General features: G+C 45.6%; 1 protein-coding gene across 2 annotated transcripts in view; it reads right to left on the reverse strand.

The window, feature by feature from the left end:
• Positions 1-633: 633 nt before the first annotated feature.
• The window catches only part of C5H6orf58 (chromosome 5 C6orf58 homolog), a 95,723-nt gene continuing 70,117 nt past the window's right edge, over positions 634-26,239 (reverse strand). For both annotated transcript variants that reach the window (XM_069726069.1, XM_069726067.1), the window contains exon 6: positions 634-1,623. In XM_069726069.1, the coding sequence (XP_069582170.1) occupies positions 1,448-1,623 (176 nt within the window). In that variant the 3' untranslated portion in view covers positions 634-1,447. The remainder of the gene's footprint in view (positions 1,624-26,239) is intronic.

Below are 26,239 nucleotides of genomic sequence, written 5' to 3' on the forward strand. Positions count from 1 at the left end.
TTGTCCTGTCCTGCCTGGGTCCCACTATCCAAACTAGCATTTCTGACCCTTGGGGTAAGTTGCTACTGCCCCAGACACTGCCTTGGAGAGGTACCTGGAAGCTACCTGCCACTCAAGCCTGCCCTCACCATCAGAAGCTCCAGTGAATACCAGGTACCTGCTTATTTACGCCCCTTCAAGGTAAGTCTGGCTGTAGTGCAGTTGGTCCACGATCCACAGGCATTACAGAATTGATGTTTTTCCCATATTTAAAGTCAGTAGAGATTACTCCCTGGTTGTGAAGTTGTTAGGTGCATCATTAAATATGTATCACCTTTTCCAACCTCAAGAACTTTATTGATTTTGCCTCTTTGATACCAAGTAATGACCCAGCTGTGGCCAAATTACACAGCAATCCCTTTACCATGCAGCCATTAGGATCCTCTGCAGATGCTGCACTGTCCATCTAATCTGCCTGTATATGTGTTGTTAATGATACAAATATTGCTTATGGCAAAACATTTATTCGGTGAATTAACCTAATTATTCAACAGCTGGCAGCTGCAGTAATTACTTTAAGATTATAATACATGATATCTGTTAAAATATAATTACTATGATCTATCAACCGAGTAATTAAAGAAAGAAACTGACTTCTTTAGACCTCATTACTTTATTTCCCTTCAAAACTGTTACATAATGACACTATATTAGAAGTGTACACAGTGAGTGACACAGTCATTTAAAGCTGAATCTATAGATATTAAAGGTCATAAGCATATTTAGTCAAAACTTCCAGACATTTCGTGTATTGTTATTTTTTTTCCTGTCTTCTAAATTTAAAAATATAATTATAGACTAAAAAATTGATTGCAGTGAGTACACTCGCCAAGCATGAAATTGACCTGTTATGGTGAAAAAATAAGTAGTGTTGTAAAGACTTTAATTATTCGCTAAGCAATGTACTTGTGGTATTAGTCAATGCTCTCAAATCTAGTGTGTGACTCAGATGCAATGGAAGGAACAGAAAACAATAATTGTTTTCCAACTCATGCAACTCATATAATCCCTTGGCATTGGCTGAGGTGTTATCGTTACATATTATTGAGGTGGGCTTAATGGCATTGCTTTTTGCAATTTGACAAAGCACTAATCAATTAAATCAGAGGAAAATAATACGCAGTCATTAAGGCAAAAACTCTTGTTCTATTACAATTTGATCCTTTGCTTTATGCGAAGTGGAAAGAAGATCAAAGTGCTGCTTCAGTCCAGTTATCACTTGGCCTTATATCAATCTCCTAATGACTTGGACGACTAATTAATTGTGTTCTCATTTGTATTCTCAGCTAGATTAGTCTTAAAAATTGTAGAATGAACTAAGCAAGAATAAATAATTAGAAACATTGCATGCAAATCAAGAGTGTCACTTAGGCTTTTTCACTATGTAACAGTGGTAAATACAATGGCTCTATTTTTTCTTGTTTTTTGCCTGCTCACAAGCTGAAGCCATTGATATGATAATGTTTATCATTGCCTGTGGCACCATTTTTGGGTCATGGACCATACTGTAGAGAAGATTTCTTCCTTCAGCTCTTCCTTTTTCAGAACACATGGCTTTTCTCCAGAGTCGCAATATAAGACCACCTTTGAATAAAAAGGGAAAGCAAATGCACATATTATCTCTATGAATATTAATATGCATAATAATACCTTATACTAGTTTAATTTCTGTAAAGAGAATGTGCCAATGTGACAGGCTCCTCCTGAAATACGTCTTATTGACGGCTCCCAAGTCTCCAAATTTATGCATAATAGGAACATGTATCTTGTAGCAGGATCTCATCCTTCCATGCAAATTGATGGTTAGAAGATAATTTGAATCATGTGATATAATTTAATGCAAGGCTCCTTTACACCATATATTCAATTATCAACTAATGCAATTTAATTGCTATATCTACACTTATAAACTTGGTATTTTTAGCCCGTGCTTGCTCATGATCCAAAAAGGATATACAGCTGTCACCTTTCTTAAACTAACACACATGAAAGAAACCATAATGTAGAAAGTTGACTCTTAACTAGAGAATTTTATGAAGTAGAATTGAATTCTATTACAAAAATCAACAATCACCAAAATGCAGATTGTTTTCACCAAGTCTAAACGGTTAAAAATAAAAAAAAATCCTTAACCTCACCTAATCACTTATCTTTCTGCTCCTAACAGCCTCTAGTACGGATGCATCCTCATGCTATTGTCACAAGTCCTGAAATCCTGAGCATAAGGTCTCATCATGGACCATGTTCTTTCGTGCACATGTGCAGAACCGTCTGGGACCTCATCAGAGCCAGAAGTCCCAGCCTAGTGTAAAAAGACCCAGGATTTCAATGCTCGCAGCTGTGGTAAGAAGATGTGACGAGGACCGTATAGTGGGTGGTGACGAGCGGAGTTAAAGTTAGATGAGTAAGTATTACTTTATGTTTCATTTTTTACATCTTACAGTTGATGTTAGCAGTTTAACTCTGTAGATGCTGTAGTTAATAGGTGAGACCAATGTGAAGATGTGAAGGTATCTTCTAGCTCCAGGTGGTCGCAGGATGACAACATCAAGGCAAAAGCATCTTCTGAGTCTCCATTGTCCACCGACCAGGAGTCCCAATCCATCATTGTTTCTCCCAAGGGGACAGCTATTCCTACCGGACTAAGAGAGACTTAGCAAATTATGGTTCCTGTTTCAAAATCTGCTTCATTCTATTCTGAGGATGTCCAGCCTATGAGAGGCACCCTGGCAAAGAAGAAGGTGGGAGACATAACCTTTCATCCAATGGTTTGGAGAGAATGCAGTACTGATGAGAGGTTGTGGGAGCTCAGGAGAAAAAATCTGGCTTCATCTTCTCTGCAAGGAGTCCTCAGGGGCTTGAAGAAGATGGGGCATAAATTTGAAGAAGATGGGGCATAAAGGGGTGGGGTTCTATGGCATTTCTCTATGTGCCTCCGCATGTTCTCCTCCTCTCACCTTGTGGGGACGCTGGCTTACTCACCACCACGGCCGCAGCAGCATCCTCAGAAGCTGTCTCCTTTTCCACTGTGCGTGCATACAAAATCCCCTCAGCACCCCTTGAAGGTGCAGCATGCATGCATAGTAAAATGCCCCCAGCTCTCAGCTGGGAGGTATTTAATTAAAGTACTTCCATGCAAGTTGTCTCCCAGCCAATAGCTGGGAGGCATCTTGTATATAAGATATGTATAAGACACACCCCATAAAAGGGAGTTGCCTGAGCAACCTCTATAGTTTGTCTTAGTGGTGTTGGTGTTTGTAACTTTATGTTGCCAGGTCTCCCATCCCTAGTCTGTTATAATTATTCCTTTATCATGTGTTCTCGTTAACCTAGTATAATTTGTCAGTGTTCCTGTGACTGCTTAGACGGTATCCTAAGCTGAAATCACATCTGCGTTACCTGTACTCAATTACCTGATTTCCTGGTCTCAGTGCAGCCAGTGTCTGTTGTCCCTGGTCCTAGTGCGGCCGACTCAAGAACTGTTTCCTGATATCTACGAGTGTGGGCAAGAACCTATCTTCAATAGAAGAAAATGGTGAATGTTCCAACTCCATAAAATGGTAAAATTCTTTATTAATCCTTTGTGTGAGGTTTAGGACCTTTAGATAAATCATGTGACAGGTATAATGATTGTGATGGGCTAGCAGGTACGATATGTAGAACCACTAGTATATTTTAGTTAGAAGCATGAGTAAGATCTGTATAGATCGAAACGCGTTGCTCTAATCTTTTGCATTCACCTGTTTGCTTCCACCCACTGTAAGGATTATCCTGTTTTAATTCTACGCTATGGATTAATAAAGAATTTTACCATTTTATTGAGCTGGAATATTCACCATTTTCTTCTATTGCTGCTGCTCCAAGTCAGGACGAAGTTCCGTGCCCACTGCCGTGATGGTCTGGTCGGTGAGCTGGCTGAGGCTTTTTTAGCCGTTTCTTTCTAATTTTGTACCTATCTTCAATATTCAAGTTGGTCTTACAGTCCGTCAATCTTCATATTCTGCTAGTCTGTGACCTCGGTCATGTCTCCTCGTGTCAGCAAACCCGACCCCTGGTATCGGCAGCTGCAATACCGGCGCCTACCAAAAGTGGTACCTGGCGGCTACCTGCAGCCCAGTTGGTCACCACTAGGGTTGAGCGACCTTGACCTTTTTAGAGTCGAGTCGTGTTTCGCGAAACCCGACTATCTTAGAAGTCGAGTCGAGTGGAATCGGCCGATTATCGCGAAAAGTCGGGTATCGCCCGAAACACGAAACCCAATGCAAGTCAATGGGGGAGCATAGTCGGCAGTGAGTGGAGGCCAGGAAAACACCTACACTGCCCATTTTAATGGCAAAAACATCCATTCTTTTTACTGAAGCTTGTCAATCGTAATTTAGCTTATAATAATTGGAAGGCATTTGAAATTGGGGGTCATTTGGCTAAAGTTGTGGGGGGTAGGGCTGGTTCAAGTAATTAGTGGGCCCAGGAAATCTGGAACGCGTCACGGCAGTGGAGCAGGGAGAGGAAAGTATTTCAACTTTGCAAATGCTGTGATCCTGAGCAAGCAGGGGGGGCCCACTCGTTGGCACTGGCACTGGCACAGGGCCCCTCAAAGTACAGCGGTGTGTTTGCACGGCGGGGGCGCCTCCCACCGGCAGCAACACTTTTGCATACTATGAGAGGCCCTGTGCCAGTGACGTCGCCAACTAGTATTCCTCCCCCCACCTGATGAAGGAACCTGCACTTTCATCTGCACCTTCCTCTTTGTCCCCGTGTAAGGTGGTATGGTATGCGGGAAGAGGAACCTGACTTTCAGCAGGGTCACAATCTTGCTGTGTAGCATGCACGGGGAATTTAGCGTTATGGGTCAATGTACCAGCAGACTCATCTATCACTGGCTGGGCAATGGGCAGGATGAGGAGGAAACACAGATATAGGCCCAAAGAATAAAGTGGGCTAAATGCAGTTCAAAATTGGTAACACAGGACTAACCAGGGGGCATTGCAGTGGAGGACAACTGGAATGAGAGGCTGACACAGAGAGTAGGCCCAAATCAGTAAGTAGTCGAAATGCAGTTCAAAATTGGCAACCGTAGTAAACAGGCGGCACAGCTTTGTTCAGTGGAGGAGAACAGCAAGGAGTGGCAGACACCGATAGTAGGCCCCAACCCAACTAGTAGGCCAAATGCAGTCTAACATTAACAACTACTTAACGAGAGCCTGAAAATGGAATTTCAGGACAGGAAACCAGGAGAACAGCAAGGAGTGGCAGACACCGATAGTAGGCCCAAACCCAACTAGTACGCCAAATGCAGTTGTTCCATTTAACCACAATTTAATGAGAGCCTGAACATAGAAGCTCAGGAAAGGCAACCTGGAGAACACCTTGTAGTGTAACACACCATCTCTCTACACCCCATACCCAATTTGTAGGCCTAATGCAGTGTAGTTTCCAACAACTCCTAAACGAGAGCAGGAAGATCGAAGCAATGGCGAGGAAACCTGGGGAACACCTTGGAGTGGAACACACCATCTCTCTACACCCCATACCCAATTTGTAGGCCTAATGCACTGTAGTTTCCAACAACTACTAAACGAGAGCATTAAGATCGCAGCAATGGCGAGGAAACCTGGGGAACACCTTGGAGTAGAACACACCATCTCTCTACACCCCATACCCAATTTGTAGGCCTAATGCACTGTAGTTTCCAACAACTACTAAACGAGAGTCGGAAGACCGAAGCAATGTGGATGAAACCTGGGGAACACCTTGGAGTGTAACACACCATCTCTCTACACCCCATACCCAATTTGTAGGCCTAATGCAGCGTAGTTTCCAACAACTACTAAACGAGAGCATTAAGATCTAAGCAATGGCGAGGAAACCTGGGGAACACCTTGGAGTGGAACACACGATCTCTCTACACCCCATACCCAATTTGTAGGCCTAATGCACTGTAGTTTCCAACAACTACTAAACGAGAGCAGGAAGATCGAAGCAATGGAGAGGAAACCTGGGGAACACCTTGGAGTGTAACACACCGTCTCTCTACACCCCATACCCAATTTGTAGGCATAATGCAGTGTAGTTTCCAACAACTACTAAACGAGAGCAGGAAGATCGAAGCAATGGCGAGGAAACCTGGGGAACACCTTGGAGTGGAACACACGATCTCTCTACACCCCATACCCAATTTGTAGGCCTAATGCACTGTAGTTTCCAACAACTACTAAACGAGAGCATTAAGATTGCAGCAATGGCGAGGAAACCTGGGGAACACCTTGGAGTGGAACACACCATCTCTCTACACCCCATACCCAATTTGTAGGCCTAATGCACTGTAGTTTCCAACAACTACTAAACGAGAGCATTAAGATCGCAGCAATGGCGAGGAAACCTGGGGAACACCTTGGAGTGTAACACACCATCTCTACACCCCAGACCCAACTTGTAGGCCGAATGCAGTGTTGCTTTCAACAACTACTTAAGAAGAGCCTGAAGATCAAAGCTCAGAAAAGGCAACCCGGGGAACACCTTGGAGCGGCAGACACTGGTAGTAGGCTGTAAACCCCAAATTTTGGTCAATGGAGTTTATGAAATGTTCCAGGGGTACACAGGCAGCATTGGTGTGGTAAGCGGAGGACAATTTATATTTGGGACTGCAGACAGACTTTGTAGGCTGTCCCCTGTGGACCATGCATCCACAACATTAACCCAGTGCGCCGTAATCTAACCTTTCGTGGACATGCCTACTGGTCCATGCATCTGTTGTCAGGTGCACCTTTCTACTATTAGATAGCCAGAGAGCATGGACAATGCAGATTTTTACATGATGCTGTAGTGCTGGGATGGCTTTTCTCGCAAAAGAAGTGACGACTGGGTAGCTCTTACCGTGGTACAGCGTAGTCCATCTGGGCTTTATAATTCTAAAATAGAGAATAAAAATTGGCTGAATGCACTTTAAAATAGGTTACAGGGGTACACGGGCGGCAGTGGTCTGGTCAGTGTAGTTGTAGTAGAAAGAAGGGACCGCAGACAGGCTTCGAAGGCCTAACATAAAAAAATAGGGCTGTTGGCAATTTACAATTGGTTCCAGGGGTACACGGGCAGCAGTACAATGGTCAGTGGAGGCCTAGTGGAAGGAGGGACCGCAGACAGGCTTCGAAGGCCTAACATAACAAAAATAGGGGTGCAGGCAATTTAACATTGGTTCCAGGGGTACACGGGCAGCAGTGGTCTGGTCAGTGTAGTAGTAGTAGAAAGAAGGGACTGCAGACAGGCTTCGAAGGCCTAACATAACAAAATTGGGCTGTTGGCAATTTAAAATTGGTTCCAGGGGTACACGGGCAGCAGTACAATGGTCAGTGGAGGCCTAGTGGAAGGAGGGACCGCAGACAGGCTTCGAAGGCCTAACATAACAAAAATAGGGGTGCAGGCAATTTAACATTGGTTCCAGGGGTACACGGGCAGCAGTGGTCTGGTCAGTATAGTAGTAGTAGAAAGAAGGGACTGCAGACAGGCTTCGAAGGCCTAACATAACAAAATTGGGCTGTTGGCAATTTAAAATTGGTTCCAGGGGTACACGGGCAGCAGTACAATGGTCAGTGGAGGACTAGTGGAAGGAGGGACCGCAGACAGGCTTCGAAGGCCTAACATAACAAAATTAGGGGTGCAGGCAATTTAACATTGGTTCCAGGGGTACACGGGCAGCAGTGGTCTGGTCAGTGTAGTAGTAGTAGAAAGAAGGGACTGCAGACAGGCTTCGAAGGCCTAACATAACAAAATTGGGCTGTTGGCAATTTAAAATTGGTTCCAGGGGTACACGGGCAGCAGTACAATGGTCAGTGGAGGCCTAGTGGAAGGAGGGACCGCAGACAGGCTTCGAAGGCCTAACATAACAAAAATAGGGGTGCAGGCAATTTAACATTGGTTCCAGAGGTACACGGGCAGCAGTGGTCTGGTCAGTGTAGTAGTAGTAGAAAGAAGGGACTGCAGACAGGCTTCGAAGGCCTAACATAACAAAATTGGGCTGTTGGCAATTTAAAATTGGTTCCAGGGGTACACGGGCAGCAGTACAATGGTCAGTGGAGGCCTAGTGGAAGGAGGGACCGCAGACAGGCTTCGAAGGCCTAACATAACAAAAATGTCAATACAATGGTATTGTCAGTGCCAGGCAGTGAAGGATGTCAGCGCATAGACTAAACATTGGTGGAGCTGTAAGAGATAATTTTGCAAGTGGTAGAGCACTGTTTGAGCTGGGGGGGGAACTGTCTTGTGGCCGGCGGTACAGGCCCAGGGCCCCTCATATTACAACGGTGTGTCTGACATTGGGTGCGCACCACCACCGCCAGAGACACTTTATTGTGCTATGAGGGACCCAGTGGCAGTGCCGTCGACCAAAAGCGGGCACACCCACCTCTTCAGAAAAAAACAGCACTCTCACGGGTGCTGGCGCCAAGTGGCGATACCACGGCCCCGTGTGGGGAGTTTGGCCATTTAGGGAGGTGTAAACATGTTGTATGCTGGACAATCAGGTGCAGCAAATTACGATATTGGAAAAGTCATTCATAATAGTCCACAGGCAAGACCTTTTCATAGGAAAGCTAAGTGTCAGCCGGGCAAGGTGGGGCAAAAGATTTCGAAATCCAGTTGTGGTTCATTTTAATGAAGGTTAGATCATCTACATTTTGGGTAGCCAGACGAGTGCTTTTTTCTGTTAGTATTGAACCTGCAGCACTGAATACTCTTTCTGATAGGACACTAGCTGCCGGGCAAGCAAGCTCCTGCAATGCATATTCTGCCAATTCTGGCCAGGTGTCTAATTTGGATGCCCAGTAATCAAATGGGAATGACGGTTGAGGGAGAACGTCGATAAGGGATGAAAAATAGTTTGTAACCATACTGGACAAATGTTGTCTCCTGTCACTTTGAATTGATGCTGCAGTACCTGTCCTGTCTGCGGTCATAGCAAAATCACTCCACAACCTGGTCAGAAAACCCCTCTGGCCAACGCCACTTCTGATTTCTGCCCCTCTAACACCTCTGGTCTGCTGGCCCCTGCAGCTCGTGTGAGAACGATCACGGGCGCTGTGTGCAGGGAATGCCAGAAGCAAATGTTCAACAAGAGTTGATTGTTTGGTTGCTAATATTAGTTCCAAGTTCTCATGTGGCATTATATTTTGCAATTTGCCTTTATAGCGAGGATCAAGGAGGCAGGCCAACCAGTAATCGTCATCGTTCATGATTTTAGTAATGCGTGTGTCCCTTTTGAGGATACGTAAGGCATAATCCGCCATGTGGGCCAAAGTTCCAGTTCTCAAATCTGCGGTTGTGCTTGGTTGAGGGGCAGTTTCAGGCAAATCCACGTCACTTGTGTCCCTCAAAAAACCAGAACCCGGCCTTGCCGCGCCAACAATTTCCAGTGGCCCCGGAACAGCTTCCTCATTAAAAATATAATCATCCCCATCATCCTCCTCGTCCTCCTCTTCGCCCGCTACCTCGTCCTGTACACTGCCCTGGCCAGACAATGGCTGACTGTCATCAAGGCTTTCCTCTTCCTCAGCTGCAGACGCCTGATCCTTTATGTGCGTCAAACTTTGCATCAGCAGACGCATTAGGGGGATGCTCATGCTTATTATGGCGTTGTCTGCACTAACCAGCCGTGTGCATTCCTCAAAACACTGAAGGACTTGACACATGTCTTGAATCTTCGACCACTGCACACCTGACAACTCCATGTCTGCCATCCTACTGCCTGCCCGTGTATGTGTATCCTCCCACAAAAACATAGCAGCCCGCCTCTGTTCGCACAGTCTCTGAAGCATGTGCAGTGTTGAGTTCCACCTTGTTGCAACGTCTATGATTAGGCGATGCTGGGGAAGGTTCAAAGAACGCTGATAGGTCTGCATACGGCTGGAGTGTACGGGCGAACGGCGGATATGTGAGCAAAGTCCACGCACTTTGAGGAGCAGGTCGGATAACCCTGGATAACTTTTCAGGAAGCACTGCACCACCAGGTTTAAGGTGTGAGCCAGGCAAGGAATGTGTTTCAGTTGGGAAAGGGAGATGGCAGCCATGAAATTCCTTCCGTTATCACTCACTACCTTGCCTGCCTCAAGATCTACAGTGCCCAGCCACGACTGCGTTTCTTTCTGCAAGAACTCGGACAGAACTTCCGCGGTGTGTCTGTTGTCGCCCAAACACTTCATAGCCAATACAGCCTGCTGACGTTTGCCAGTAGCTGCCCCATAATGGGAGACCTGGTGTGCAACAGTGGCAGCTGCGAATGGAGTGGTTGTGCGACTGCGGTCTGTGGACGAGCTCTCGCTTCTGCAGGAGGACGAGGAGGAGGAGGAGGGGGTGCGAACGGCTACAGCCAACTGTTTCCTAGACCGTGGGCTAGGCAGAACTGTCCCAAAATTGCTGTCCCCTGTGGACCCTGCATCCACAACATTCACCCAGTGTGCCGTGATGGACACGTAACGTCCCTGGCCATGCCTACTGGTCCATGCATCTGTTGTCAGGTGCACCTTTGTGCTCACAGATTGCCTGAGTGCATGAACGATGCGCTCTTTAACATGCTGGTGGCAGGCTGGGATGGCTTTTCTGGAAAAAAAGTGTCGACTGGGTAGCTCGTAGCGTGGTACAGCGTAGTCCATCAGGGCTTTGAAAGCTTCGCTTTCAACTAACCGGTAGGGCATAATCTCTAACGAGATTAGTCTAGCTATGTGGGCGTTCAAACCCTGTGTACGCGGATGCGAGGCTAAGTACTTCCTTTTTCTAACCATAGTCTCATGTAGGGTGAGCTGGACTGGAGAGCTGGAGATCGTGGAACTAGCGGGGGTGCCGGTGGACATGGCAGACTGAGAGACGGTGGGAGATGGTATTGTTGCCGCCGGTGCCCTAGATGCAGTGTTTCCTACTACGAAACTGGTGATTCCCTGACCCTGACTGCTTTGGCCTGGCAAAGAAACCTGCACAGATACTGCAGGTGGTGCGGAAAATGGTGGCCCTACACTGCCGGAAGGGATGTTGCGTTGATGACTAGCTTCATTGGCCGAGGGTGCTACAACGTTAAGGGACGTTTGGTAGTTAGTCCAAGCTTGCAAATGCATGGTGGTTAAATGTCTATGCATGCAACTTGTATTGAGACTTTTCAGATTCTGCCCTCTGCTTAAGGTAGTTGAACATTTTTGACAGATGACTTTGCGCTGATCAATTGGATGTTGTTTAAAAAAATGCCAGACTGCACTCTTTCTAGCATCGGATACCTTTTCAGGCATTGCAGACTGAGCTTTAACCGGATGGCCACGCTGTCCTCCAACAGGTTTTGGCTTTGCCACGTGTTTTGGGCAAGATACGGGCCCGGCAGATGGAACCTGTTGCGATGTTGATGCCTGCTGCGGCCCCTCATCCTCCGCTTCAGAACTGCTGCCGCCTGCACCCTGTTCCCCCAATGGCTGCCAATCGGGGTCAAGAACTGGGTCATCTATTACCTCTTCTTGTAGCTCGTGTGCAACTTCGTCTGTGTCACCGTGTCGGTCGGTGGTATAGCGTTCGTGATGGGGCAACATAGTCTTATCAGGGTCTGATTCTTGATCATTACCCTGCGAGGGCAATGTTGTGGTCTGAGTCAAAGGACCAGCATAGTAGTCTGGCTGTGGCTGTGCATCAGTGCACTCCATGTCAGATTCAACTTGTAATGGGCATGGACTGTTAACTGCTTCACTTTCTAAGCCAGGGACGGTATGTGTAAAGAGCTCCATGGAGTAACCCGTTGTGTCGCCTGCTGCATTCTTCTCTGTTGTTGTTTTTGCTGAAGAGGACAAGGAAGCGACTTGTCCCTGACCGTGAACATCCACTAACGACGCGCTGCTTTTACATTTACCAGTTTCACGAAAGGAGGCAAAAGAGCTAGAGGCTGAGTCAGCAAGATAAGCCAAAACTTGCTCTTGCTGCTCCGGCTTTAAAAGCGGTTTTCCTACTCCCAGAAAAGGAAGCGTTCGAGGCCTTGTGCAGCCAGACGACGAACCTGGCTCCACAGCTCCAGACTTAGGTGCAATATTTTTTTTCCCACGACCACCTGATGCTCCACCACTACCACTACCCTCATTACCAGCTGACAATGAACGCCCCCGGCCACGACCTCTTCCACCAGACTTCCTCATTGTTTTAAAAATGTAACCAAACTAACGGTATTTGTTGCTGACACACAACTTACACGGTGAGCTATAACTTCAGTATGATTTAGCTACCCCTTTACAGGTGGGTGAGACCACAACGAAAATCAGGCACAATGTTACACACTCTGTTTTTGGTGGCACCAAATGAGAGAGATGCCACACACGCAGGACTGTCACTGAAGCACAAATGTAAATATTAATCTCCCACTGTTTTTTTTTATTTTTTTATTTTTTTTTCAGGGAGACTTTAGAAACAAAATAAAATAAAATGATTTTTTCAGGAAGAATTTAGAAACCAAATAAAATAAAATGATTTCTTCAGGGAGAATTTAGAAAACAAATAAAACAAGAAATAGGCTTTCTATGGTCCACTGAGTGAGAGATGACGCGCACAGGAGTCAGGAGTGGCACACAAGCCCAGAGGCCAATATTTTTCTCCCAATGATTGATGTAGTGATTTTTTCAGGTTGATTTTGGAACCCAAATCAAGCTACAAAAATAATAGGCTTTCTATGGCCCACAATTGGAGAGAGAGAGAGAGAGATGGCACACCCAGGAGTCAAGACTGGCACACAAGCACAAAGGGCAATATTAATCTCCCACTGATTTTTTTTTTTCAGGGAGACTTTAGAAAAAAAAAATAATAGAATAAAATGATTTTTTCAGGAAGAATTTAGAAACCAAATAAAATAAAATGATTTTTTCAGGGAGAATTTAGAAAACAAATAAAACAAAAAATAGGCTTTCTATGGCCCACTGAGTGAGAGATGACGCACACAGGAGTCAGGAGTGGCACACAAGACCAGAGGCCAATATTTTTCTCCCAATGATTGATGTAGTGATTTTTTCAGGTAGATTTTGGAACCCAAATCAAGCACAATTGGCCCACAATTGGAGAGAGAGAGAGAGATGGCACACCCAGGAGTCAAGACTGGCACACAAGCAGAAAGGGCAATATTAATCTCCCACTGATTTTTTTTTTTTTTTTCAGGGAGACTTTAGAAAAAAAAAATAGAATAAAATGATTTTTTCAGGAAGAATTTAGAAACCAAATAAAATAAAATGATTTTTTCAGGGAGAATTTAGAAAACAAATAAAACAAAAAATAGGCTTTCTATGGCCCACTGAGAGATGACGCACACAGGAGTCAGGAGTGGCACACAAGCCCAGAGGCCAATATTTTTCTCCCAATGGTTGATGTAGTGATTTTTTCAGGTAGATTTTGGAACCCAAATTGTTGTGAATTCTGTGGCAGAGCTCCCTCCTGTGGTCACAAGTGGTACTTCGGCTGATTCTCTCAGTGAGCTTCTGTTGGTGGAGGGAAGTGGTACTGCGGCTTCTGAGTTTCATCCCTCAGGTGATCTGGTGAGGTCGTTAGGTGCTTCTCTACTTAACTCCACCTAATGCTTTGATCCTGGCTTCCTGTCAATGTTCCAGTGTTGGACTTGCTTTTCCCTGGATCATTCCTGTGGCCTGCTGCTCTGCATAGCTAAGTTCTTCTTTGCTATTTGTTTGCTATTTTTTCTGTCCAGCTTGTCTATTTTGTTGCTGGAAGCTCTGGGACGCAAAAGGTGTACCTCCGTGCCGTTAGTTCGGTACGGAGGGTCTTTTTGCCCCCTTTGCGTGGTTTTCTTTAGGGTTTTGTGTAGACCGCAAAGTTACCTTTTCTATCCTCGATCTGTTAAGAAAGTCGGGCCTCACTTTGCTGAATCTATTTCATCTCTACGTTTGTCTTTTCATCTTAACTCACAGTCATTATATGTGGGGGGCTGCCTTTTCCTTTGGGGTATTTCTCTGAGGCAAGGTAGGCTTATTTTCTATCTTCAGGCTAGTTAGTTTCTCAGGCTGTGCCGAGTTGCATAGGCAGAGTTAGGCGCAATCCACGGCTGCCTCTAGTGTTGTTTGGAGAGGATTAGGGATTGCGGTCTGCAGAGTTCCCACGTCTCAGAGCTCGTTCTATGATTTTGGGTTATTGTCAGATCACTGTATGTGCTCTGACCGCTATGTCCATTGTAGTACTGAATTGCCTTTCATAACAGTACAGGAAGCCAAAAGTACTAATGATTCTCAATAGAGGGAAAAAAGAAGTTCTGAGACCATTTTTTTTTCTTTGCACTGTGTTTTGCCTTTTTTTTCCCCTAGACATTTGGGTGGTTCAGTACACAGGTGTAGCGATGGACATTAGAAGTCTGTCTTCATTTGTGGATCAGCTCTCGGCAAGAGTACAAAAGATTCAAGACACTATTGATCAGAAAGCTATGTTGGAACCAAGAATTCCTATTCCTGATTTGTTTTTTGGAGATAGAACTAAGTTTCTGAGTTTCAAAAATAATTGTAAATTATTTCTGGCCTTGAAACCTCGCTCCTCTGGTGATTCAGCTCAACAGGTTTTGATTGTTATTTCTTTTTTGCGCGGCGACCCTCAGGACTGGGCATTTTCTCTTGCGCCAGGAGATCCTGCATTGAGTAATATCGATGCGTTTTTCCTGGCGCTCGGATTGCTGTACGATGAACCTAATTCAGTGGATCAGGCAGAGAAAAATTTGCTGGCTCTTTGTCAGGGTCAGGATGAGATAGAGGTATATTGTCAGAAATTTAGAAAGTGGTCCGTGCTCACTCAATGGAATGAATCTGCGCTGGCAGCTATATTCAGAAAGGGTCTCTCTGAAGCCCTTAAGGATGTCATGGTGGGATTTCCTATGCCTGCTGGTTTGAATAAGTCTATGTCTTTGGCCATTCAGATCGGTCGACGCTTGCGTGAGCGTAAATCTGTGCACCATTTGGCGGTATTACCTGAGCTTAAACCTGAGCCTATGCAGTGCGATAGGACTTTGACCAGAGTTAAACGGCAAGAACACAGACGTCTGAATGGGCTGTGTTTCTACTGTGGTGATTCCACTCATGCTATCTCTGATTGTCCTAAGCGCACTAAGCGGTTCGCTAGGTCTGCCACCATTGGTACGGTACAGTCAAAATTTCTTCTGTCCGTTACCTTGATCTGCTCTTTGTCATCGTATTCTGTCATGTCATTTGTGGATTCAGGCGCTGCCCTGAATTTGATGGACTTGGAGTATGCTAAGCGTTGTGGGTTTCTCTTAGAGCCCTTGCAGTGTCCTATTCCATTGAGAGGAATTGATGCCACGCCTTTGGCCAAGAATAAGCCTCAATACTGGACCCAGCTGACCATGTGCATGGCTCCTGCACATCAGGAGGTTATTCGCTTTCTGGTGTTGCATAATCTGCATGATGTGGTCGTGTTGGGGTTGCCATGGCTACAAGCCCATAATCCAGTATTAGATTGGAAATCCATGTCGGTGTCCAGCTGGGGTTGTCAGGGGGTACATGGTGATGTTCCATTTCTGTCAATTTCGTCATCCACCCCTTCTGAGGTTCCAGAGTTCTTGTCTGATTACCGGGATGTATTTGATGAGCCCAAGTCCGATGCCCTACCTCCGCATAGGGATTGTGATTGTGCTATCAATTTGATTCCTGGTAGTAAATTCCCAAAAGGTCGACTGTTTAATTTATCCGTGCCTGAGCACGCCGCTATGCGCAGTTATGTGAAGGAATCCCTGGAGAAGGGGCATATTCGCCCGTCATCGTCACCATTAGGAGCAGGGTTCTTTTTTGTAGCCAAGAAGGATGGTTCGCTGAGACCTTGTATAGATTACCGCCTTCTAAATAAGATCACGGTTAAATTTCAGTACCCCTTGCCATTGTTATCTGATTTGTTTGCTCGGATTAAGGGGGCTAGTTGGTTCACCAAGATAGATCTTCGTGGTGCGTATAATCTGGTGCGAATCAGGCGAGGAGATGAATGGAAAACTGCATTTAATACGCCCGAGGGTCATTTTGAGTATCTAGTGATGCCATTCGGACTTGCCAATGCTCCATCAGTGTTTCAGTCCTTTATGCATGACATCTTCCGAGAGTACCTGGATAAATTCCTGATTGTGTACTTGGATGACATTTTGATCTTCTCGGATGATTGGGAGTCTCATGTGAAGCAGGTCAGAACAGTTTTTCAGGTCCTGCGTGCTAATTCTTTGTTTGTGAAGGGATCAAAGTGTCTCTTTGGTGTGCAGAAGGTTTCATTTTTGGGGTTCATCTTTTCCCCTTCTACTATCGAGATGGATCCTGTTAAGGTCCAAGCCATCCATGATTGGACTCAGCCGACATCTCTGAAAAGTCTGCAAAAGTTCCTGGGCTTTGCTAATTTTTATCGTCGCTTCATCTGCAATTTTTCTAGTATTGCCAAACCATTGACCGATTTGACCAAGAAGGGTGCTGATTTGTTCAATTGGTCTTCTGCTGCTGTGGAAGCTTTTCAAGAATTGAAGCGTCGTTTTTCTTCTGCCCCTGTGTTGTGTCAACCAGATGTTTCTCTTCCGTTCCAGGTCGAGGTTGATGCTTCTGAGATTGGAGCAGGGGCTGTTTTGTCGAAGAGAGGTTCTGATTGCTCAGTGATGAAACCATGCGCTTTTTTTTCCAGGAAGTTTTCGCCTGCTGAGCGAAATTATGATGTGGGCAACCGAGAGTTGCTGGCCATGAAGTGGGCATTCGAGGAGTGGCGTCATTGGCTTGAAGGAGCTAAGCATCGCGTGGTGGTATTGACTGATCATAAGAGCTTGACTTATCTTGAGTCTGCTAAGCGGTTGAATCCTAGACAGGCTCGTTGGTCGCTGTTTTTTGCCCGTTTTGACTTTGTGATTTCGTACCTTCCGGGCTCTAAAAATGTGAAGGCGGATGCTCTGTCTAGGAGTTTTGTGCCCGACTCTCCGGGTTTGTCTGAGCCGGCGGGTATCCTCAAGGAAGGAGTAATTGTGTCTGCCATCTCCCCTGATTTGCGGCGGGTGCTGCAAAAATTTCAGGCTAATAAACCTGATCGTTGTCCAGCGGAGAGACTGTTTGTCCCTGATAGGTGGACCAATAAAGTTATCTCTGAGGTTCATTGTTCGGTGTTGGCTGGTCATCCTGGAATCTTTGGTACCAGAGAGTTGGTGGCTAGATCCTTTTGGTGGCCGTCTCTGTCGCGGGATGTGCGTGTTTTTGTGCAGTCCTGTGGGATTTGTGCTCGGGCTAAGCCCTGCTGTTCTCGTGCCAGTGGGTTGCTTTTGCCCTTGCCGGTCCCGAAGAGGCCTTGGACACATATCTCTATGGATTTTATTTCTGATCTTCCCGTTTCTCAAAAGATGTCAGTCATTTGGGTGGTCTGTGATCGCTTTTCTAAGATGGTCCATCTGGTACCCTTGTCTAAATTGCCTTCCTCCTCTGATTTGGTGCCATTGTTCTTCCAGCATGTGGTTCGTTTACATGGCATTCCAGAGAATATCGTTTCTGACAGAGGTTCCCAGTTTGTTTCAAGGTTTTGGCGAGCCTTTTTTGGTAGGATGGGCATTGACTTGTCTTTTTCCTCGGCTTTCCATCCTCAGACTAATGGCCAGACCGAACGAACCAATCAGACCTTGGAAACATATCTGAGATGCTTTGTTTCTGCCGATCAGGATGACTGGGTGTCCTTTTTGCCTTTGGCTGAGTTCGCCCTTAATAATCGGGCCAGCTCGGCTACCTTGGTTTCGCCATTTTTCTGCAATTCTGGGTTCCATCCTCGTTTCTCTTCAGGACAGGTTGAGTCTTCGGACTGTCCTGGTGTAGATACTGTGGTGGACAGGTTGCAGCAGATTTGGACTCATGTAGTGGACAATTTGACCTTGTCCCAGGAGAAGGCTCAACGTTTCGCTAATCGCAGACGCCGTGTGGGTCCCCGACTTCGTGTTGGGGATCTGGTTTGGTTATCTTCTCGTCATATTCCTATGAAGGTTTCCTCTCCTAAGTTTAAACCTCGTTTCATTGGTCCGTATAGGATTTCTGAGGTTCTTAATCCTGTGTCTTTTCGTCTGACCCTTCCAGATTCTTTTTCCATACATAACGTATTCCATAGGTCATTGTTGCGGAGATACGTGGCACCTATGGTTCCATCTGTTGATCCTCCTGCCCCGGTTTTGGTGGAGGGGGAATTGGAGTATATTGTGGAGAAGATTTTGGATTCTCGTGTTTCTAGACGGAAACTCCAGTATCTGGTTAAATGGAAGGGTTATGCTCAGGAAGATAATTCCTGGGTTTTTGCCTCTGATGTCCATGCTCCCGATCTTGTTCGTGCCTTTCATGTGGCTCATCCTGGTCGGCCTGGGGGCTCTGGTGAGGGTTCGGTGACCCCTCCTCAAGGGGGGGTACTGTTGTGAATTCTGTGGCAGAGCTCCCTCCTGTGGTCACAAGTGGTACTTCGGCTGATTCTCTCTGTGAGCTTCTGTTCTTGGAGGGAAGTGGTACTGCGGCTTCTGAGTTTCCTCCCTCAGGTGATCTGGTGAGGTCGTTAGGTGCTTCTCTACTTAACTCCACCTAATGCTTTGATCCTGGCTTCCTGTCAATGTTCCAGTGTTGGACTTGCTTTTCCCTGGATCATTCCTGTGGCCTGCTGCTCTGCATAGCTAAGTTCTTCTTTGCTATTTGTTTGCTATTTTTTCTGTCCAGCTTGTCTATTTTTTTGCTGGAAGCTCTGGGACGCAAAGGGTGTACCTCCGTGCCGTTAGTTCGGTACGGAGGGTCTTTTTGCCCCCTTTGCGTGGTTTTCTTTAGGGTTTTGTGTAGACCGCAAAGTTACCTTTTCTATCCTCGATCTGTTAAGAAAGTCGGGCCTCACTTTGCTGAATCTATTTCATCTCTACGTTTGTCTTTTCATCTTAACTCACAGTCATTATATGTGGGGGGCTGCCTTTTCCTTTGGGGTATTTCTCTGAGGCAAGGTAGGCTTATTTTCTATCTTCAGGCTAGTTAGTTTCTCAGGCTGTGCCTAGTTGCATAGGCAGAGTTAGGCGCAATCCACGGCTGCCTCTAGTGTTGTGTGGAGAGGATTAGGGATTGCGGTCTGCAGAGTTCCCACGTCTCAGAGCTCGTTCTATGATTTTGGGTTATTGTCAGATCACTGTATGTGCTCTGACCGCTATGTCCATTGTAGTACTGAATTGCCTTTCATAACACCAAATCAAGCAAAAAAAATAATAGGCTTTCTATGGCCCACAATTGGAGAGAGAGAGAGAGATGGCACACCCAGGAGTCAAGACTGGCACACAAGCAGAAAGGGCAATATTAATCTCCCACTGATTTTTTTTTTTTTTTCAGGGAGACTTTAGAAAAAAAAAATAATAGAATAAAATGATTTTTTCAGGAAGAATTTAGATACCAAATAAAATAAAATGATTTTTTCAGGGAGAATTTAGAAAACAAATAAAACAAAAAATATGCTTTCTATGGCCCACTGAGTGAGAGATGACGCACACAGGAGTCAGGAGTGGCACACAAGCCCAGAGGCCAATATTTATCTCCCACTGATTGATTTATTGATTTTTTCAGGTAGAATTTAGAACCCAAATCAACCAAAAAAATAAATAGGCTTTCTATGGCTCACTATCTGAGAGAGAGAGATGGCACGCTTAGAACTGGCACACAAGCCCAAAGGCCAATATTAATCTCCCTTTTTTTTTTTTTTTTTCAGGGAAAATTTATAAACCCAATAAAAAAAATAATAAATAGGCTTTCTATGGCCCACTATCTGAGAGAGAGAGATGGCACGCTTAGGACTGGCACACAAGCCCAAAGGCCAATATTAATCTCCCACTTTTTTTTTTTTTTTCAGGGAAAATTTATAAACCCAATAAAAAAAATAATAAATAGGCTTTCTATGGCCCACTATCTGAGAGAGAGAGATGGCACGCTTAGGACTGGCACACAAGCCCAAAGGCCAATATTAATCTCCCTTTTTTTTTTCAGGGAGAATTTATAAAACCAAAAGAAAAAAAAAAAAAGGCTTTCTATGGCCCACTATTTGTGAGAGAGATGGCACGCTCAGGACTGGCACACAAGCCCAGAGGCCAATATTAATCTCCCACTTTTTTTTTTTTTCAGGGAAAATTTATAAACCCAATAAAAAAAATAATAAATAGGCTTTCTATGGCCCACTATCTGAGAGAGAGAGATGGCACGCTTAGGACTGGCACACAAGCCCAAAGGCCAATATTAATCTCCCTTTTTTTTTCAGGGAGAATTTATAAAACAAAAAAAAAATAAATAAATAGGCTTTCTATGGCCCACTATTTGTGAGAGAGATGGCACGCTTAGGACTGGCACACAAGCCCAAAGGCCAATATTAATCTCCCACTGATTGATTTATTGATTTTTTCAGGTAGAATTTAGAACCCAAATAAAGCAAAAAAAAATAGGCTTTCTATGGCCCACTGAGTGAGTGATGATGCACACAGGAGTCAGGAGTGGCACACAAGCCTTGAGGCCAATATTTTTCTCCCACTGATTGATGTAGTGATTTTTTCAGGTAGATTTTGGAACCCAAATCAAGCAAAAAAATAAATAGGCTTTCTATGGCCCACTGACTGAGAGATGGCACACACAGGAGTCAGGAGTGGCACACAAGCCCTGAGGCCAATATTTTTCTCCCACTGATTGATGTAGTGATTTTTTCAGGTAGATTTTAGAACCCAAATCAAGCAAAAAAATAAATAGGCTTTCTATGGCCCACTGAGTGAGAGATGGCACAGACAGGGATGGCACTCTAGCAGAAATGCCAATCTTAATCTCCCACAAAAAAAAAAAAAAAAAAGGAACTGTCCTTCAATTACTATCTCCCTGCAGTAATCTCAGCCAGGTATGGCAGGCAGCAGTAAGGAGTGGACTGATGCACAAATTAAATAAAAAGTGTGGACAAACAAACAAGATAGCTGTGCAGAAAGGAAGGAACAAGAGGATTTGTGCTTTGAAAAAAGCAGTTGGTTTGCACAGCGGCGTACACACAGCAATGCAGCTATCAGGGAGCCTTCTAGGGCAGCCCAATGAGCTACAGCGCTGAGAAAAAAAAAAAAAAAAATGTAGCTTCCACTATCCCTGCACACCGAAGGTGGTGTTGGACAGTGCAAATCGCTACAGCACAAGCGGTTTGGTGGTTAATGGACCCTGCCTAACGCTATCCCTGCTTCTGACGAAGCGGCAGCAACCTCTCCCTATGCTCAGATCAGCAGCAGTAACATGGCGGTCGGCGGGAACGCCCCTTTATAGCCCCTGTGACGCCGCGGACAGCAAGCCAATCACTGCAATGCCCTTCTCTAAGATGGTGGGGACCAGGACCTATGTCATCACGCTGCCCACACTCTGCGTTTACCTTCATTGGCTGAGAAATGGCGCTTTTCGCGTCATTGAAACGCGACTTTGGCGCGAAAGTCGCGTACCGCATGGCCGACCCCGCACAGGGGTCGGATCGGGTTTCATGAAACCCGACTTTGCCAAAAGTCGGCGACTTTTGAAAATGAACGACCCGTTTTGCTCAAACCTAGTCACCACCATGAGGAGCTCCAGCAAACACCATGTAGCTGCTTATTTGATATTTTGATAGATCGGACTTTTACAGAATAACAAATGAGTTATTTTTTGTTTAATTTATTTCTTTATTTTTAAAGGAGGAAAAAGTGGGTGATTCAAATTTCTTATATATATATATATATATATATATATATATATATATATATATAGAATTTTTTTTTAAGTTTTTTAATTTCATAGTTCACTCAAAATACTTAAATCTTATCTTATTCCTTGTTCAATATACTGCAATACCACAGTATTGCAGTATATACCTAAAATCACTGTATTGCTGCGCTTCATAAGAGTGTAAACACGGCAGCCATGGGTGCCTTTGCAGGCCTCCAGCTGTCAAGGTAAGCTGTCAATAACCTGAGATCACGTTGCGAGGGGCTGAAGAGGACATGGAGCATCCTCTGGACCATGTGCTTAAAATTTCGCTGTCATTGATTACTATTTAACCCCTTCCCGACCTGTGACACAGCGTATGCGTCATGAAAGTCGGTGCCAATCCGACCTGTGACGCATATGCTGTGTCACAGAAAGATCGCGTCCCTGCAGATCGGGTGAAAGGGTTAACTCCCATTTCACCCGATCTGCAGGGACAGGGGGAGTGGTAGTTTAGCCCAGGGGGGGTGGCTTCACCCCCCCGTGGCTACGATCGCTCTGATTGGCTGTTGAAAGTGAAACTGCCAATCAGAGCGATTTGTAATATTTCACCTAAAAAACTGGTGAAATATTACAATCCAGCCATGGCCGATGCTGCAATATCATCGGCCATGGCTGGAAATACTAATGTGCCCCCACCCCACCCCACCGATCGCCCCCCCAGCCCCCCGATCTGTGCAGCGCTCCCCTCAGTCCTGTGCTCCGCTCCCCCGTCCTCCTGTCCGCTCCCCTCGTGCTCCAGTCAACCCCCCCGCACTCCGATCACCCCCCGCACAGCGATCCCCCCCGTTCTCCGATCACCCCCCCCTGCACAGCGATCCCCCACCCCGTGCTCCAATCCACCCGCACGCACACCGATCCTCATCCGTGCTCCGACGCCCCCCACCCCGTGCTCCGACGCCTCCCCCCTGTGCTCCGACGCCCCCCCCGTGCTCCGACGCCCCCCCGTGCCCTGATCTCCCCCCCCCTTATACTTACCGAGCCTGCCGGTGTCCGTCTTCTTTCCTGGGCGCCGCCATCTTCCAAAATGGCGGGCGCATGTGCAGTGCGCCCGCCGAATCTGCCGGCCGGCAGATTCGTTCCAGAGTGAATTTTGATCACTGAGATATAACCTATCTCAGTGATCAAAATAAAAAAATAGTAAATGACCCCCCCCCTTTGTCACCCATAGGTAGGGACAATAAAAAAAAATAAAGAATTTTTTTTTTTTCACTAAGGTTGGAGTTAGAACTAGGGGTAGGGTTAGGGGTAGGGTTAGGGGTAGGGTTAGGGTTAGGGTTAGGGGTAGGGTTAGGGTTAGGGCTAGGGTTAGGGGTAGGGTTAGGGTTCGGGATGTGCACACGTATTCTGGTCCTCTGCGGATTTTTCCGCAGAGGATTTGATAAATCCGCAGTGCTAAACCGCTGTGGATTTACCGCGGTTTTTCTGCGCATTTCACTGCAGTTTTACAACTGCGATTTTCTATTGGAGCAGTTGTAAAACCGCTGCGGAATCCGCAGAAAGAAGAGACATGCTGCAGAATGTAAACCGCTGCGTTTCCGTGCTGTTTTTCTGCAGCATGTGTACAGCGATTTTTGTTTCCCATAGGTTTACATTGAATTGTAAACTCATGGGAAACTGCTGCGGATCCGCAGCGTTTTCCGCAGCGTGTGCACATACCTTTAGAATTAGACTATGTGCACACGGTGCGGATTTGGCTGCGGATTGGCCGCTGCGGATCCGCAGCAGTGTTCCATCAGGTTTACAGTACCATGTAAACATATGGAAAACCAAATCCGCTGTGCCCATGGTGCGGAAAATACCGCGCGGAAACGCTGTGTTGTATTTTCCGCAGCATGTCAATTCTTTGTGCGGATTCCGCAGCGTTTTACACCTGTTCCTCAATAGGAATCCACAGGTGAAATCCGCACAAAAAACACTGGCAATCCGCGGTAAATCCGCAGGTAAAACGCAGTGCCTTTTACCTGCGCATTTTTCAAAAATGGTGCTGAAAAATCTCATACGAATCCGCAACGTTGGCACATTGCCTTAGGGTTAGGGTTGGGTTGGAATTAGGGTTGTGGTTAGGGGTGTGTTGGGGTTAGGGTTGTGATTAGGGTTATGGCTACAGTTGGGATAAGGTTTAGGGGTGTGTTGGAGTTAGAATTGAGGGGTTTCCACTGTTTAGGCACATCAGGGGGTCTCCAAACGCAACATGGCGCCACCATTGATTCCAGCCAATCTTGTATTCAAAAAGTCAAATGGTGCTCCCTCACTTCCGAGCCCCGACGTGTGCCCAAACAGTGATTTACCCCCACATATAGGGTACCAGCATACTCAGGACAAACTGCGCAACAATTACTGGGGTCCAATTTCTCCTGTTACCCTTGAGAAAATAAAAAATTGCTTGCTAAAACATAATTTTTGAGGAAAGAAAAATTATTTTTTATTTTCACGGCTCTGCGTTGTAAACGTCTGTGAAGCACTTGGGGGTTCAAAGTGCTCAGCACATATCTAGATAAGTTCCTTGTGGGGTCTAGTTTCCAAAATGGGGTCACTTGTGGGGGGTTTCTACTGTTTAGGCACACCAGGGGCTCTGCAAACGCAACGTGACGTCCGCAGACAATTCCATCAAAGTCTGCATTTCAAAAGTCACTACTTCCCTTCTGAGCCCCGACGTGCACCCAAACAGTGGTTTACCCCCACACATGGGGTATCGGCGTACTCAGGAGAAACTGGACAACAACTTTTGGGGTCCAATTTCTCCTGTAACCCTTGGGAAAATAAAAAATTCTGGGCTAAAAAATTATTTTTGAGGAAAGAAAACGTATTTATTATTTTCACGGCTCTGCGTTATAAGCTTCTGTAAAGCACTTGGGGGTTGAAAGTGCTCACCACATATCCAGATAAGTTCCTTTGGGGGTCTAGTTTCCAAAATGGGGTCACTTGTGGGGGGTTTCTACTGTTTAGGCACACCAGGGGCTCTGCAAACGCAACGTGACGCCCGCAGACCATTCCATCAAAGTCTGCATTTCAAAAGACACTACTTCCCTTCTGAGCCCCGACGTGTGCCCAAACAGTGGTTTACCCCCACACAAGGGGTATCGGCGTACTCAGGAGAAACTGGACAACAACTTTTGTGGTCCAACTTCTCCTGTAACCCTTGGGAAAATAAAAAATTCTGGGCTAAAAAATTATTTTTGAGGAGAGAAAACGTATTTATTATTTTCACGGCTCTGCGTTATAAACTTCTGTGAAGCACTTGGGGGTTGAAAGTGCTCACCACATATCTAGATAACTTCATTTCGGGGTCTAGTTTCCGAAATGGGGTGACTTGTGGGGGGTTTCTACTGTTTAGTCACATCAGGGGCTCTGCAAACGCAACGTGACGCCCGTAGAGCATTCCATCAAAGTCTGTATTTCAAAATGTCACTACTTCACTTCCGAGCCCCGGCAAGTGCCCAAATAGTAGTTTACCCCCACATGTGGGGTATCACCGTACTCAGGAGAAACTGGACAACAAATATTGGGGTCAAATTTCTCCTGTTACCCTTGGGAAAATTAAAAAATTCTGGGCTAAAAAATTATTTTTGAGGAAATAAAACGTATTTATTATTTTCACTGCTCTGTGTTATGAACTTCTGTGAAGCACTTGGGGGTTCAAAGTGCTCACCTCACATCTAGATAAGTTCCTTTTGGGGTCTAGTTTCCAAAATGGGGTCACTTGTGGGGGGTTTCTACTGTTTAGCCACATCAGGGGCTCTGCAAACGCAACGTGACGCCTGCAGAGCATTCCATCAAAGTCTGCATTTCAAAACGTCACTACTTCACTTCCGAGCCCCAGCATGTGCCTAAACAGTGGTTTACCCCCACATATGGGGTATCAGCGTACTCAGGAGAAACTGGACAACAACTTTTGGGGTCAAATTTCTCCTGTTACCCTTGGGAAAATAAAAAATTGCGGGCTAAAAATCATTTTTGAGAAAAGAAATTTTTTATTTTATTTTCATGGCTCTGCGTTATAAACTTCTGTGAAGCACTTGAGGGTTCAAAGTGCTCACCACACATCTAGATTAGTTCCTTTGGGGGTCTAGTATCCAAAATGGGGTCATTTGTGGGGGATCTCCAATGTTTAGGCACATAGGGGCTCTCCAAACGCGACATGGTGTCCGCTAATGATTGGAGCTAATTTTCCATTTAAAAAGCCAAATGGCGTGCCTTCCCTTCTGAGCCCTGCCGTGCGCCCAAACAGTGGTTTACCCCCACATATGGGGTATCTGCGTACTCAGGACAAACTGGACAACAACATTTGTGGTCCAATTTCTCCTATTACCATTGGCAAAATAGGAAATTCCAGGCTAAAAAATCATTTTTGAGAAAAGAAAAATTATTTTTTATTTTCATGGCTCTGCATTATAAACTTCTGTGAAGCACCTGGGGTTTTTAAAGTACTCAGTATGCATCTA

The sequence above is a fragment of the Ranitomeya imitator genome, chromosome 5 (assembly GCF_032444005.1).
Source record: "Ranitomeya imitator isolate aRanImi1 chromosome 5, aRanImi1.pri, whole genome shotgun sequence".
In the NCBI taxonomy this organism is placed as follows: Eukaryota; Metazoa; Chordata; class Amphibia; order Anura; family Dendrobatidae; genus Ranitomeya; species Ranitomeya imitator.